Source organism: Oryza sativa, chromosome 1 (assembly GCF_034140825.1).
Source record: "Oryza sativa Japonica Group chromosome 1, ASM3414082v1".
NCBI lineage: Eukaryota > Viridiplantae > Streptophyta > Magnoliopsida > Poales > Poaceae > Oryza > Oryza sativa.
In genome coordinates, this window is record NC_089035.1 from 6,673,444 (window position 1) to 6,687,220 (window position 13,777).

Genomic DNA, 13,777 nt, shown 5'->3' on the forward strand with positions numbered 1-13,777 from the left:
AAAGCCCAACTAACCCGGTTCGAAGCCTATCCACTTCCAACGGCCGAGACGACGCGGCCTCTCTCCCAATCTCGCGCGCCACCTCAGCCACCGCCACCGCCACCGCCGCGGCGCCATGGCCAGCGTCGCCTCCTCCACCGTGTTCGCCTCCTCCCTCCCCCACCACCGGGCGACGACGAGGGCGCCTCCAACGCCGCCGCGCATCCCGCGCCGCGCCAGGCTCCCCGGCCGCTCGGTACGCGCGCGCGCAGGCGCTTTCATCCACGTCGTAGGGGGATGACGATGGCCTGATACGAGCTGTTTGTGCAGGTGGTGAGCTGCCTTCCGAAACGGGGGTCGGAGAAGCTTGTGGTCACTAGGGCATCGGATGAGGAGGGGCCGCCTGAGCCGGCGGGCCAGGGCCGGGGAGGGGGAAGAGCCTGGCCGTCGTTGGACGCGTCGTCGTGCGGGCTCGCGCTCGCGGCGGCGGCGGGGGTGCTCATGCTGCAGGGGTCGCAGCAGGCTCTGGCCGGCACGGAGTTCATGGGGATGCAGGATGTGGTGGGGGATCTCGGTGACATCAGTACAGGTTTCGCATCAGTTAGGAGAACTACCTCTACTACCCTTTGATTACTACCCTTTCAGTTCTACGCAGCTGTTTATCCTCAGTTACAGTGTTCTGTGTTGATGTTGTTCATTGTATTCCAAATCTGCATTTCAGGCTTTTCTGTTGATCTTCTTTTCTGAGCTAGGGGACAGAACATTTTTCATCGCGGTAAGCGCTATCGTAACTATCCATTTATCATGTATGTACATAGTTTACATTGTTTTGCTGCAAATTGAATTTATAAGGATTCTTCATAGAGTGCTAACTTCAAATGTGTCTTGTGCAAATCATATCCTTGTCCAGAACTTCATGTATTTAATTCGTACTTCGATGTTCGAATGTATTTAAGTCATTTGAAGTAAGAAACGACTTATGCATCTGAGCGTCTCAATGATGATCAGCTTTTAAGGCATTGCATCTCATCCTTTGAGGGAATAGAGAAGTTGCATATGTGTTAGATATTAGCAGGGTTCCATAATACCAACTACCGAAAAAAAAAGGAAATCTTACAGGACAGGAAGGGTTACCCAACTACAGTTAGTTCAAGGCTTCAAGACCTTCCTGTTACTGAGTGATAGTATGAAATTCCATAAGAAGTTTATTCCGTTTCACAAGCTATGTGGCTTTGCTATTTACTTCTTTTACTGTACAAACAATTTGATAGTAATTTATACTAAATTGATCATTGATAAATGCTGCAGTTGCATGTATTTCAATAGGCACTTCTAGCAGCTAGAAATTCTGGAGCGATCATTTTTCTTGGCACATTTGGAGCGCTTGCGTAAGTCTACAATTGTGTTGTTATGCTTTCTATATGCTAAGTTGCTTTTACTGTATTAGTGCAAGATTTATGTGCTTATAATTACAGTTACAAAATCGATGCTACAAAGATATCTGCCATACACCAGTTTGGTTGACCCTTTTGGTGATTAACAGGGTAATGACAATTATATCTGTAGTTCTTGGACGAGCATTTCACTATGTTGATGGCATCATTCCATTTAGGTAATTGTACCTATTGTCAAATAGGACCTTCCATTAGTCATTCTTTAGTTAACATACCTCTTGGCATATGCAGTTTTGGTGGCACAGATTTCCCAGTTGATGACTTTCTTGCTGCCTGTCTTTTGGTAAGGAAAATATTGCATATCATTGTTACATGCACACATGTAGAAATATGAACTCAATATTTGTGAAAGAATTCCAGTGTATGTATGCTTATTACTCATGAATTTCTATTTGAGGGTAACTTTATCATTCTAAATTATGTTTAACTATTTTAGGTATATTATGGAATTACTACATTGCTTGATGCAGCTTCAGGCGATGAAGAAAAGATGAACGAGGAGCAAGAGGAGGTAGAACATCAGAATTTTAAACTCTTAGGTTTAGTCAAGTCAATTATATTGCTAATTTCACGTAAAAACACTGTCTGGATCGAAGAAAATTCTCTTTAAATTTTTGTCACTGATTGAAGTTGTAGTCTCTAAAAATATTCAGTTGATCAAATTTTTATATGCTAATTGCATTTGAGTTCATATGTTCTGTTTTATGCTTAATTTACTAATATATAATATAGATATTGATCTGTTTGTGTCCTTGTTTTAAATAAAACCTATCAAAAGTACCTCAGACATTTTCATTGCATGATTAGCAGAACAAATTATTTTCAGAAGTGTGCTAAAAGGGCATGCATTCAAGTTGAACATCAATTTTCAGGAAAAATATTACAAATAAAATGTTCCAAGGACAAATTATTTTCAGAAGTATGCTAAAAGGGCATGCATTCAAGTTGATTATCAACTTTCAGGAAAAATATTACAAATATTATGTTCCAACGAATTGATATCTCACTGCAATTGTTTGGTTCATATGGTAGTATGCTTTCCCTTGGTTATGTTTCTATCTGATATGGAACTCCGTATAACACAACTGCAGGCTGAGTTAGCAGTTTCAAAATTTTTGGGAAATGGTGCGGGGATCATATCTGCTGCCAGTACTATTGCTAGCACATTTGTTTTGGTTTTTATCGCCGAATGGGGTGATAAATCATTTTTCTCTACCATCGGTAAATCCCATAAACTTATTTTATATTAGTGTGAGATCTGTTTCTATCACAGCCAATATTAACACCAGTTTCCTTGTTACAGCACTTGCTGCGGCTTCATCTCCTCTGGGTGTCATTGCAGGATCACTTGCCGGTCACGCTGTTGCAACATTGGTAATATATATAGAGGCAAATAGTAGTTGAGATGATCCAGAACTAAACTCTACTATGCAGGAACATTCTGTAGCAAATTATCCATGACTAATGGCATTAGTATCCTGAAAATTGCTTAGTTCTTAGGTACTTGATCCATTGTTGCCCCAGTCATGTGCCTTGCGAGAATCCTTTACTTTTAAAAGGATTAATTAACTTCCCTCCTTCATAGCATAACTGGGCAAGGAAGCCTTTTCAAGCTATTCCATCACTCCCCAAAGAACACCTGTTTTATGGATCATAAACCCTATGAGGGGCAGGAAACTTACCAACTAGTGTTCCTGTTGCTCAACTTCAGAACTTCTATCTCTTTTTTCCCCTGGAGATGTGATATTGATCAATTTATCTCTACAACAGATTGCAGTTCTTGGTGGCTCTTTGCTGGGGACGTTCTTGTCTGAAAAGGTATACTTATACTACCAACGCAACTTGGTTTCCCTGTCCAAATGGATTTTACCCGAGTCACCTGATCCACTAGGTGGTTTTGCTCCTATGTTTAAAATGTTACATTTATTTTTTATGGACTTTGCTACAGATATATGGCTTGAATTTCCATTCAATTATCAGTTTGATTGAGCTTCATGCGCTAGTGAGTTTACTCTAGAGCTTCAGCTATTAGGAAAGGATGGGGCAATATACTCATAAATGAACAACATATAACATGTTCTGTATATATGGTATAGCGTGTAGACATTATTGCTTGCTGCATTGTATTTGAAATATATATTGGGAAAATAACTATGAGATTTCTGACAAGATTAAGATATATTTGCACAATTCATCTTTATCAAGTTTGCTTTACACTGAAAAGAATCGACCTGATGCAGATTGTAGCATACATTGGAGGGAGCCTCTTTTTAGCATTTGCTGCTGTGACACTAGTTGAGATCGTGAATTCGTGAAGGGGAGGAAGTTTCAAGATTTGCCAACAAATTACTGCACAGGTGTACAATGAATACAGAACTCGTGACATAGGTCTCTGCTGCCACATTGTTAAAACAATCTCAATTTTGATTTGCATAGCCATGTACTGATCTACTGTCAATCTTCGATTGCCCACAGGAACTTCATTGTTCACATGGATGGAACACAATTTGCCTGCATCTGATGATAAGATTACTTCACCAACATTTTTCGCCGGGTATTAATTTACCAACATGATTGGTAATCAAATTCAGAACTCAGAACATGTCAGATATTGATAATAGGTGGAATGTGAGATTACGTGAAAGCACTTTAATTTTTTTCCCAGAACTTTTCATTTTAACCTTTGCTCGTATAAGTCAGAGCATTGTAAAGTCAGAACACACTGATTTGGACCACACCGAGGTATAATTTCAGAGTCTAAGGCCCTCCACATACATGCAAGTTCGTCGCAAAATTTAAATTGATGATTAAATGATGGCATGTAACTCAATGCTCCACGACATAAAAATTGTAATGGTTATGCAACTAAAGTTCAACTGAAATGGCACCTACTGTGTAACAAATCTGAAGTTCTGAACCCATCTTTGGGTTACAAATTGGAATCAGGTATGCTTGCTAATCTCTTACTTCTAGAGCTAAATAAGCTTATCTGTTCTACTAGTTTCACAGCATACGGAACACTCGAACTGCATCTCTGTTCTTCGGATTCCCCTTGTAGATGGTCATCGTCGCCTCGTCGAGATCAACCAAGACGGTGCACAGAGTGTACAGTGTTGGACCTGAAATCATGCTCACGTTCATCAGTTCATCTCACAACCTTGCAATCTACTCCAAACACTCAGCATTTTTATCAATAACGGAAATCGATTCAGCATGCATCGAGTGAAGAAATGAAAGATGAAACCAATCACCTCACCTGTCATGTAGATCGGGTACTTGTCATCGGCCGTGTCCCCGAGCAGCGACAGCGCCTTCTCCTTGGTGTCCGGCGAGAGCTCCGCCGCTCTCCTCTCCCTGCTCATGGAGTTCTCGTCCTGCACCTGCAAATTCACATGGGTTTAGTTAGGGTCCCTCTAAATTGTAGGAATGGAAAAATGGAGAAATAGAAAAAACACATGATCTAATAAAAATTCAACTATAAAAATAGAGGGTTGCAAAACACATTAAAAAATATAAGAATAATCGTTTGATTAAACCGTAGGAATCGAATGAGCGAGATAAGCTCAGGAATTTTTCTAAGAGATTGGAGCGCTTGCTAAGTTTCACCCTAAATCTCTAGAGGATTGTCCATTCTATAAGAATTTCAAAGGATTATGATAGGATTCAATCATTTATCTTGAAGGAATTTATATGAAATTCTCCTATAGAAATGAGATCCTTCAAAATTGCTATGTTTTTTTTCCTATAAATCAAAGATGCCCTAACCAGTAACCTATTGATCATGGAAGAAGAAAAGGTTGCTACTTTCCTATCTGCTTGATTAATTACCTGGTTGACCTGGAGATGGCGGTACATGTTGGCGTGGAAGAAGGGCGCGGCGGCGGCCTCGCGCACGGAGAAGCGGTTGCCGGAGGCGGTCTCGACGTTGACGATCCTCCGGCGCCGGACGTCCATCAGGTTGTAGCTGTGGCCGACCGACATGGCCGGCGAGCTCACCCTCTGCTCCGATCGACGAGATCACCAAAAACAAACGCTAGCTGGTGAAACACTAATCGGAATGTTGTTCAGATGGGGAAAATGCAGTTGATGATGATGTGCGTGGTGGTGGTTACATTCATGGCGTCTTCGAGGCTCGTCGCTTCGAGGAGGTCGCGCGAGACGAAGTTCCGGGCGATGGCGCCGGCGACGACCTCGCCGCTCGCCGGCGGGACGGAGTCGAGCGTGAACGCCTGACAATTACTGGAAAGTTAACCCTGACGCCGGAAATGGGATCGAGTTCAGAGTGGTGTTGGCGCTGCCGGCCGTCGATCGCCTACGTACCACTCCGTTGCTGTTGAAGCCGAAGGCGCAGGTGGGGAGCTCGCCGGCGTAGGTGTAGGCGGTGAACGACGACGAGCCGTCCGGCGAGGTGGCCTTCACCACGTAGCTGGAAAAACCACAGGGATTCAGCGGGCTGAATTCCGTCAGGAAGCGGAATGTGAGGAGGAGGAGGTGGGAGTGCGTACGTGTGGCCGAGGAGCGCGACGTTGGCGTCCTCGTTGTGCGCGGCGATCGCCGCCGACTCGCCGACGATCAGGACGTCGGAGCAGTCGTCGTCGGCGTCGGCGGCGACGGCGGCGGCTTCGTCTTCCCGGTGGTGGTGTTGATCTTCCTCCTCTGTGATGAACGGCAGGAGCTCCTTCCTAAAGTTCACTAGAATCACCTGTTTACTCCCGCGAGTCAGCTCTAGTCAAATACTCCTATATTTTCTCTCCATCCTTTAAAAAAAAACAATTCTAACAACGAATCTAGTTAGATTATATTTTTTTTACAGGGTAGTATATATACGAGCATAGGAATATACAGTAGTCGTCTAAATTGGCATATGGGCTTAATCACCGGATGCTCCAAAAACAAGCCATTTCCGAACACATTAAGTTATTTTTGAAACGCGATAATTTTTATGCCGATTCGATTCATTTGAAGATCTCATATAATTCACGACGATAACATCGGGTATCGGGTTTATCAAGCTGGAAAAACAAACTGCTCAATAAAATCAGCCAAGTTAAAAAGTAAAAAAAAACCTAGACTTCATATATTCAACAAATTTTGTCCTAATAATCTATTTTAAATAGTGGACTAAAGCATTTAGCGGAGTTATAGCAGCTAAATTGTATATGAGAATAAATAATTAAAACACTTCTCAAACAGCAACAGCGAAAGATAGCAGCTATAACAGAAGATTTAAAACCCTGCTAATAATTTCACTGGGTAATACTAACCAGGAGCAGAGAGGGGGCAAAAGGGACATTTTACATGTAGGAGTGGGACCCCGCTGCCGTCGGCCGTCCCCACCATCTCGTCCCAGTAGCGCGGGTACCTCGCGCGGTTGGCGTCGCGGAGCGCGTCCACCAGCGCCCGCCCCGGCGCCGTCGACGCGAACGGGAGCAGCCGCCGCCGCAGCACGGCGTCGCCGCTCATCCTGCTCCTGATGGCCTCGCCGAACCTCCGCCCCACGGCGACCCCCAGCTCGTACCCACCGCCGCCGCACCGCCCGGCATCGAACACGTCCAGCTCGCCGCCGCCGCCATCGTCCACGGCGCCGCCCATGCTATGTGTGTGCTATATATGACCGGTGAAATGGCAGGAAAGGATCAAAGGAGCTTAAGCTTTTTTTGGTGCCTTATCTGCAACAATGCCTAGTGAAACTACAACAGCGTCAGGTTCACTGCCTTGTATAGTTTATGGGCTTGAATACTCGTTGGGCCGGGCCGGTTTGTAGTGAAGCCTGCTTCGAAATTGAGAGGGTGTTTGGATTGTGAATTTGTGACCCAATTAAATCGTGCCAAATAATTGGTACTGTAACAATAGTTTTTTTTTAATAAAAACATAGTACAAATGCAATCGTGTGCATGGCACATATGCACATACTTTTTTCTTTATGAACACACGTACAATCTATCACTATAAACATCTTCTATAGACTAGACCAGCTCCGGACTTCTTGCTCTCTACATCTTCGGGAACGATTAGGACGGGGGATTCCAAAAGGAGAATTTTATCGGGAGTTAATTTTTAGTTATCTCTTCAATTAAATCCAATTCACAAAAAAATCTGAGTATGGATTAAGAAATATTGGGATTGATTTATGAGCTTCTGTTGATGGGTCTCTTATAAACCATAGTCGTAAAAACGGTTTTCAAACAGGATTGAATTTCCAGCCGAGTATTCAAGGGAAAAATTGGACCTAAATATATACGAATCGTGAAGAGTTGAACAGTATATTTGATTCCCAACAAAATTCTAGTCCTCTTGGTATACTGGCAGCTGTGGAAGGAACATAATTTCACGGTTTTCGACTACTCACTCTTTTCTATTTTGGTGGTACTATAGTCCATGTTTGAAAGACTACGTGGTTTTCCGTGGGCGCCGTTGTTTTTGGAGTTTTGCTGAGAGTTACTAGGCTCCACCACCATCCTACCTGGCAATAGGAGTCCTTTCTTTTCTTAAAAGAGAGTTTTCTTCCTTTCGCAGTTTTTTCCTTTTCTTTTTTTTCATGTACTTGGTAATGGTTTTTCTAGTTGTTTGTGCTGTGCAATGAAAATCTATTTTTTCTTAATATATTAATGTGTAATCTTTTTATGGGTTCATGAAAAAAGATTCCCAACGAAATCATCGGGCTGGAATGTCTCATCAGTATTCAGTACTAGTAGTACTACTATAATTTATAATCTTGTCCGATGAACTGACAGCTCAAGTACAAATTATAGATCATTTTTCTCATGCACCAACGCTGGACAAAGTTCACCGACTAATCACAGAAAAAAGCTACACCATCCCATCTTATTAAACAGCAACTTTTGATCCAAAAGATAGAATCCAGCTGCAACTTTCAGATCCACCACAGTAACGCGGAAAAACTGTCACCATTAATTATTTGTTACGCTAACCAGCCCACATTAGTCCACATGACAGGACATCATTTGATGGTGTCAGCAAAATTCCACCGAAAGCAAAGTGGTGTGTGAACATATACTCCTTCCTAAAACAAATTCACTTTAAATTCAGAGAGAATAAGTTAGATGATAATTATTTGTGATTAATTAGTTGAGACGAAAAAATGGACGTGGAGTATATTTTATGATAAAATTTAGACTCTAAGTATATAAGTAATAGTTACTACCTCCATTCCTAAAAATAAGCATTTGTATCAAGTTTAGTAAAGATTAAAGTTACGAAAATGATTCCTTTCAGTCACCTCATTGGTCAATTTTAAATTTTAAATAATTTGGTTTCTTCTTCTAAGCACCCGCATCCCAAAATAAATCATTTTTTACATAAGAAGATTAGTGTAAGTTGATTTATTTTGATACGAAGGAAGTAATTACTTGAATGTGTGATTTTTGTGTATTGAAACCAGTGTCCTAAAAATACTTACATTATTTACATAGTTTGAATAAAAAGCACATATATTTGGAAATGGAAGGGGTAAACTGGTAGTACTCCCTCATTTCCAAAATGATTATCATATAACCTTTTTTAAGTTATTCCTGGTCATCATATTTATGTTCATTCATTAATTCTATTCGTTATTTGTGCATTAGAGTAAATGTATATTGATACATGCATCCATGCACGGGAGTATTTATAACCAACATGAATATATTGATTTGCTATTGGCTAGTAAGAAATAGTGGAGATGGTGCATGCATCTAATTTGTTGTCGGAGTAAATATAGTATGAGAGTTATTATCTTTTTTAGTCTTGGTGTATCTATGTAATATGATGATCAATTTAAAATGGAGGGAGTAATGCACAGCAGAAACTATTTATCTCATGTGCTCTTGGAATATTAAACCATTAATTGTAGGTAATCATAATACTTCTGTCATATTTTGTTTTAGAAAATGGATTTAAAACCCGATTTTCTACATGTGTTTCTACATCCACATGAAGGTACGCGCCGCAGAAGAGAAACTATTTATCTTATCCGCTCTTAGAATATTAAACCATTAATGTAGATAATCATAATACCTCTTTCATATTTAAAAATATATTATTAACTTTTTGTGATCAAACTTAAAAACTAATTCTCGAAACGTAAAATCATATGCGTAGATTTTTCTAAGTATTTTTTTATACTATCTAGTTTTGTTAGATATGGAGTATTATCGTTATATCCTAAGCAAAATAGTTGTCTAAAGTTACTCTAGACATCAAAGACCAATAAAACCAACAATATCATGTACTACACTTAATACGAAGGCACTAGCTACAATACTTCTCAAACTTCCAGTGAAGTCCAGAATTCCAGATGCCCCATCTACGGTCTCCAACTCTCCATATTGCAAACAAAGAGAGAGTAAAAACTAAACACACCATTCTCCTAGTGAAGTGAGATTGGTTGCAGTGACCAAGCTACAAAGTACAAAGCACTAATTAAAAAGGAGGGTTTGGGGGGTGTTCATTGGGAAAGGGAGAGCAAAGGGTCCTTGGAATTTGGAGATGGCCACATCTGAAGCCAATTTTTATACAATTAGCTCATCCAATTGGGGCCTAAACTAAAGTGATTAAAGAAAATGGGGGCTTCAGGGGTTGCAGACACGAGGTGGAGGAGATGGGGGTGCAGGCCTCCACATGCACAGTACTAACACCCTCTCTGTAAGTTCCAACTCTCCTTGCTCTACTGCCTTTGGCAACTTTAGGGTTAGGGTTTCACACCCCCGACAAGCGCCACACCTCTCTCTCTCTCTCTCTCTCTCTCTCTCTCTCTCTCTCTCTCATCTCGGTCTTCTTGGCAAGTTGCAGAACTCAGCCATATGAAATTTATGCATTCAGGTTCAGAAATGAAATGAGCTGCTGCAAAGCAAAGGTTGAATGTGGAATTTGCAGTGAGAATATGGCTGCAGAGTATGGGTTTCTCAACTTGCATGGTCTGGAAATGGAACCGTCTACAACATGAAGCAAGTGTGACTGTTTTCCAACTTCTACTAGCTACTTGCATTCTTGCAGAGATCTGCAGTTGTTCTCCTTAATTTGTCATGGGTGCAGTGCAACCTGGCATTGCTGAATAATGTCAGGTAAAGAGTGTCATTTAGGTTTAGCATTTTTCTCATGCTGGTGGCAACTGTTAAGTAGATAATTTTATTTCTTGCAAGTTTCCCATTCTTTCTTGTAGCTGATTGAGTGATCGACGAACAGATGCCCTAGCTAACCAACTATGCTGATTTTTGAGACATAATTTAATTTCAAACTTTTTGGTGATGCTAAGAAATCATGCTATTGGGACTTGGGAGATGGTCAGAAATATTCCTTGGAAATTCAGAAGGCATTGCAATGCTCAGATTCTTGCAGCGGCGTCTCTCCTAACCACATGCAAGAGCCTGAACAACCAACAGCTAGCGCCAAGATTTGCAAACAAACTACTACTAATACACATGAATTTGACCACACCATGTTGAATTTGTTTCTTAATTAAACCGTGCTGGTATTGTTTAACAAGGACTATCTAGGGAGCTTAAATTCGAAGCCAAGAGCATGTACACACAACGACCGGCCGTAAGTTGCATCTGTTAATAAACACTCGAAACATCGAACAACACCACAAGCATTAGCAACAACACTGCACCCATCATTTCCTTGATCTAATCATGCAGTCAATCGTTAACAACATAGGAGTATGCATTGCTAATAGTGTTCTGCAGAAAATTTCCCAATTAATTTGCATCTTTCCTCGCTGTACATGTTCCCAGGCACGCATGCTGCATGCACATCGATCACCAGCTTCTGTCAGATTTGCAATGGAAACGAGAACTCGTAAAGAAAAGGCAGTGCCACTCACATATCACATCTATGATAATAGATGGACATGGCCGCATAGGGCTCCAGCGACGCTGCATTTTCTTTCTCTCTCTCTCTCTCTCTCTCTCTCTCTCTCTCTCTCTCTCCTGATGGTAAACTCTCCCAATAACAACAAACTTTCGGTGCTATTCTATTTTAAACAAGCTTAATTAGGAGTAGCATTTATGTGAATGATCTGAAAAACTAAGCCCCTGTGTCAGTTGCTAATAAAAAACTAGTTGTACTAATTAACTTGTAACCTATCCTTGAGAAGGTATATATATATATATATATATATATATATATATATATATATATATATATATATATATATATATATATATATATATATATATATATATATATATATATATATATATATATATATATATATATATATATATAAAGATAAAAAAAAGTAAATCAAAAATTAAACCGATTAAATTGTTTAGAACAAAAGTAAGTACATGGTTTACAATGTGAAAATTTTCTGGTGAGATATAGAATAACCCCAAAGGTATATATATACCTCCTATACATATCCTTTCAAGGGCTGAAGAAAACTCAAAAATAGATATAAAGATGAATTTCCAATCCACTCTCACGAGTCCCATTCAAAAGATTAGTTTTAGTATCTCCCTTCACACAAGGCACCTCTATATATAAATGATGAGTAGGTATATATACCTACCCAAGATGAGATAAAATCTCTGAAAGGCAATTTTAAAACAACGACCCAAGCAACGGAAAATAATTTTAGAGAGAGCTGCAGCTCAACAAGCAGACCCTGTCTAGTCACGGGCTGCATACCTGCAATCACCCGAGAAAAGACGTCTCAGAAAAAAAAATGCCTCAGAAATTGGTACTCCATTTTGTAGTTTATGAAAAGGATGGTGAACAAGTTGAAACAAATTATATGAATGACTAAAAGCAGATGGTTAACAAGGTACCTCCTCCGCCTCAAAATATAAGTATTTTTAAAACCACGTCACGGTCTCCGAGATATTTTAAATAAAAATATTTACATATTATAATAGTTTGTTTAATGATAAATCCGCTAACATCAATTTTACATGATTAATCTTTTTTTTTGTTATTAATGGTCAAAATTAAAAATGTTTGACTTTTCGCAATGCTAAAAATACTTATATTTTGGGACATTTTGGGACGGAGGGAATACAAATCCCTACTCATGAAAGACTACCAATCAATGTAGAGTAGCTTTACAACATGTCTTCATAGAAATATAGGATGCTCATGAAAATAGAACATTATTAGGTCAGCATATAGAGTTCGAGATAAACGGACATATATAATTTCTTGTGGTAATAATTAGTACATCTAAACGAAATATTATTACAACATTGTTGGAACAATCTCTGTTGAACATCACAAAGAAATTAATGTTATACAACTTTAAACAGAGCATCACAAATAATATTACCCCTAAAATAATTATATAGAATTAATGTAAAAAAACAATGACTTCAAATTTCCATTTTACAGATTTGTACGTGTTCTGTGACAGTATTTATAAACTCGGTTATGGAGTATATCAAATATATCCAAATATAAGTTCACCTTATGATGAACTGATAAATACCATACTGGGGAACCAATAGGAATCACTAAAGGATTTACATCCCAGATGTTGTTTATGTTGATGTGTTAGATGGAGTATTAAACTAGTAATAGCCAGCATATAGTAGCACTAGTGAAAACTAATATGTTGACGGATGTGTCCACAGATAATTGTCACATTTCTAGAATTCTAGTAGTATTATTAAGTACATCAGTACACAAGTTGTCATTATTTTTCAGGAAGATATCAACAGTCCCCTGCTAATTGAACAAAACAAAAGAATGGATATCCCTTGTTCTCCAAATGATGCACGAAAGTAGCTAGACAGGCATGCATTATTCAACATAGATAAAAAGATTGTGAGTTGTAGACAAATATAGGACTACACATAATAAGTGGATCATATATGCACCTACTCTATTCTAAACATCACAAATCTCACCAAGGGTAAAGTAATTAATCTAAACTTTAACTTAACCCTGACCCTTTGAGGGTGAAAACTGAAAACAACTTGCTTTGGGGCCAAGAGATAAAAAGGAAAAAAAAAGAAAAGAAAATTGTCATGGGAAACTTGATCCAATCAGAGCTGTGGCCATGCTCCAAAAGCAAGCACTACACCACCAGCAGCTGCTAGCACACGTCCAATCACCAGTATGCATGCCAAGTTCCAAAGCAAACAGGGAGACTGAAAGACGTCTCACTGTTGCACTCTTGCACGAACCGAAAGATGTGAGATTCCCCCCACACACAAAACATAGGATCGTATTTTGTCCTAGTCCACAACAGTGCACGCCACCACCACACACTCACACCCATCCATCCATCAATGGATCAGGATCATTCACATAAATTCAGGGAAAAGAGAGAGAAAAAGAAATAAAAGTTAGGGAGTACAAAAGAAAATCTAGCTAGATCGAATTCAACAAGAGGAGCTATAGCT

At 39.8% G+C, this 13,777-nt stretch overlaps 2 protein-coding genes across 4 annotated transcripts; one reads left to right on the forward strand and one right to left on the reverse strand.

Moving 5' to 3' along the window:
* Nucleotides 1-20: 20 nt before the first annotated feature.
* Nucleotides 21-4,208, forward strand: LOC9272318 (GDT1-like protein 1, chloroplastic). Of its 3 annotated transcripts, none has more exons than XM_015762569.3 (12): nt 21-235; nt 310-579; nt 701-754; nt 1,306-1,367; nt 1,523-1,591; nt 1,665-1,716; nt 1,870-1,944; nt 2,525-2,654; nt 2,737-2,807; nt 3,204-3,251; nt 3,674-3,790; nt 3,909-4,207. In XM_015762569.3, exons 1-11 carry the CDS (start codon nt 116-118, stop codon nt 3,746-3,748), a joined length of 1,026 nt encoding a protein of 341 aa, XP_015618055.1. In that variant the 5' UTR covers nt 21-115; the 3' UTR covers nt 3,749-3,790; nt 3,909-4,207. The 3 variants fall into 3 exon arrangements, 2 of the variants coding, with proteins under 2 accessions (XP_015618055.1, NP_001411515.1); NM_001424586.1 differs by having other exon boundaries at nt 47-235; nt 3,674-3,821; nt 3,909-4,208; XR_010739197.1 differs by having other exon boundaries at nt 69-235; nt 310-568; nt 3,674-3,821.
* Nucleotides 4,206-7,123, reverse strand: LOC4326697 (uncharacterized). The gene is made up of 7 exons (XM_015762565.3): nt 6,732-7,123; nt 5,939-6,135; nt 5,754-5,859; nt 5,546-5,662; nt 5,262-5,432; nt 4,690-4,813; nt 4,206-4,552 (listed from the first exon to the last, which is right to left on the reverse strand). The coding sequence occupies exons 1-7, from the start codon at nt 7,023-7,025 to the stop codon at nt 4,437-4,439; spliced, it is 1,125 nt and encodes a 374-aa protein (XP_015618051.1). The 5' UTR covers nt 7,026-7,123; the 3' UTR covers nt 4,206-4,436.
* Between the last annotated feature and the right edge of the window lie 6,654 nt (nt 7,124-13,777).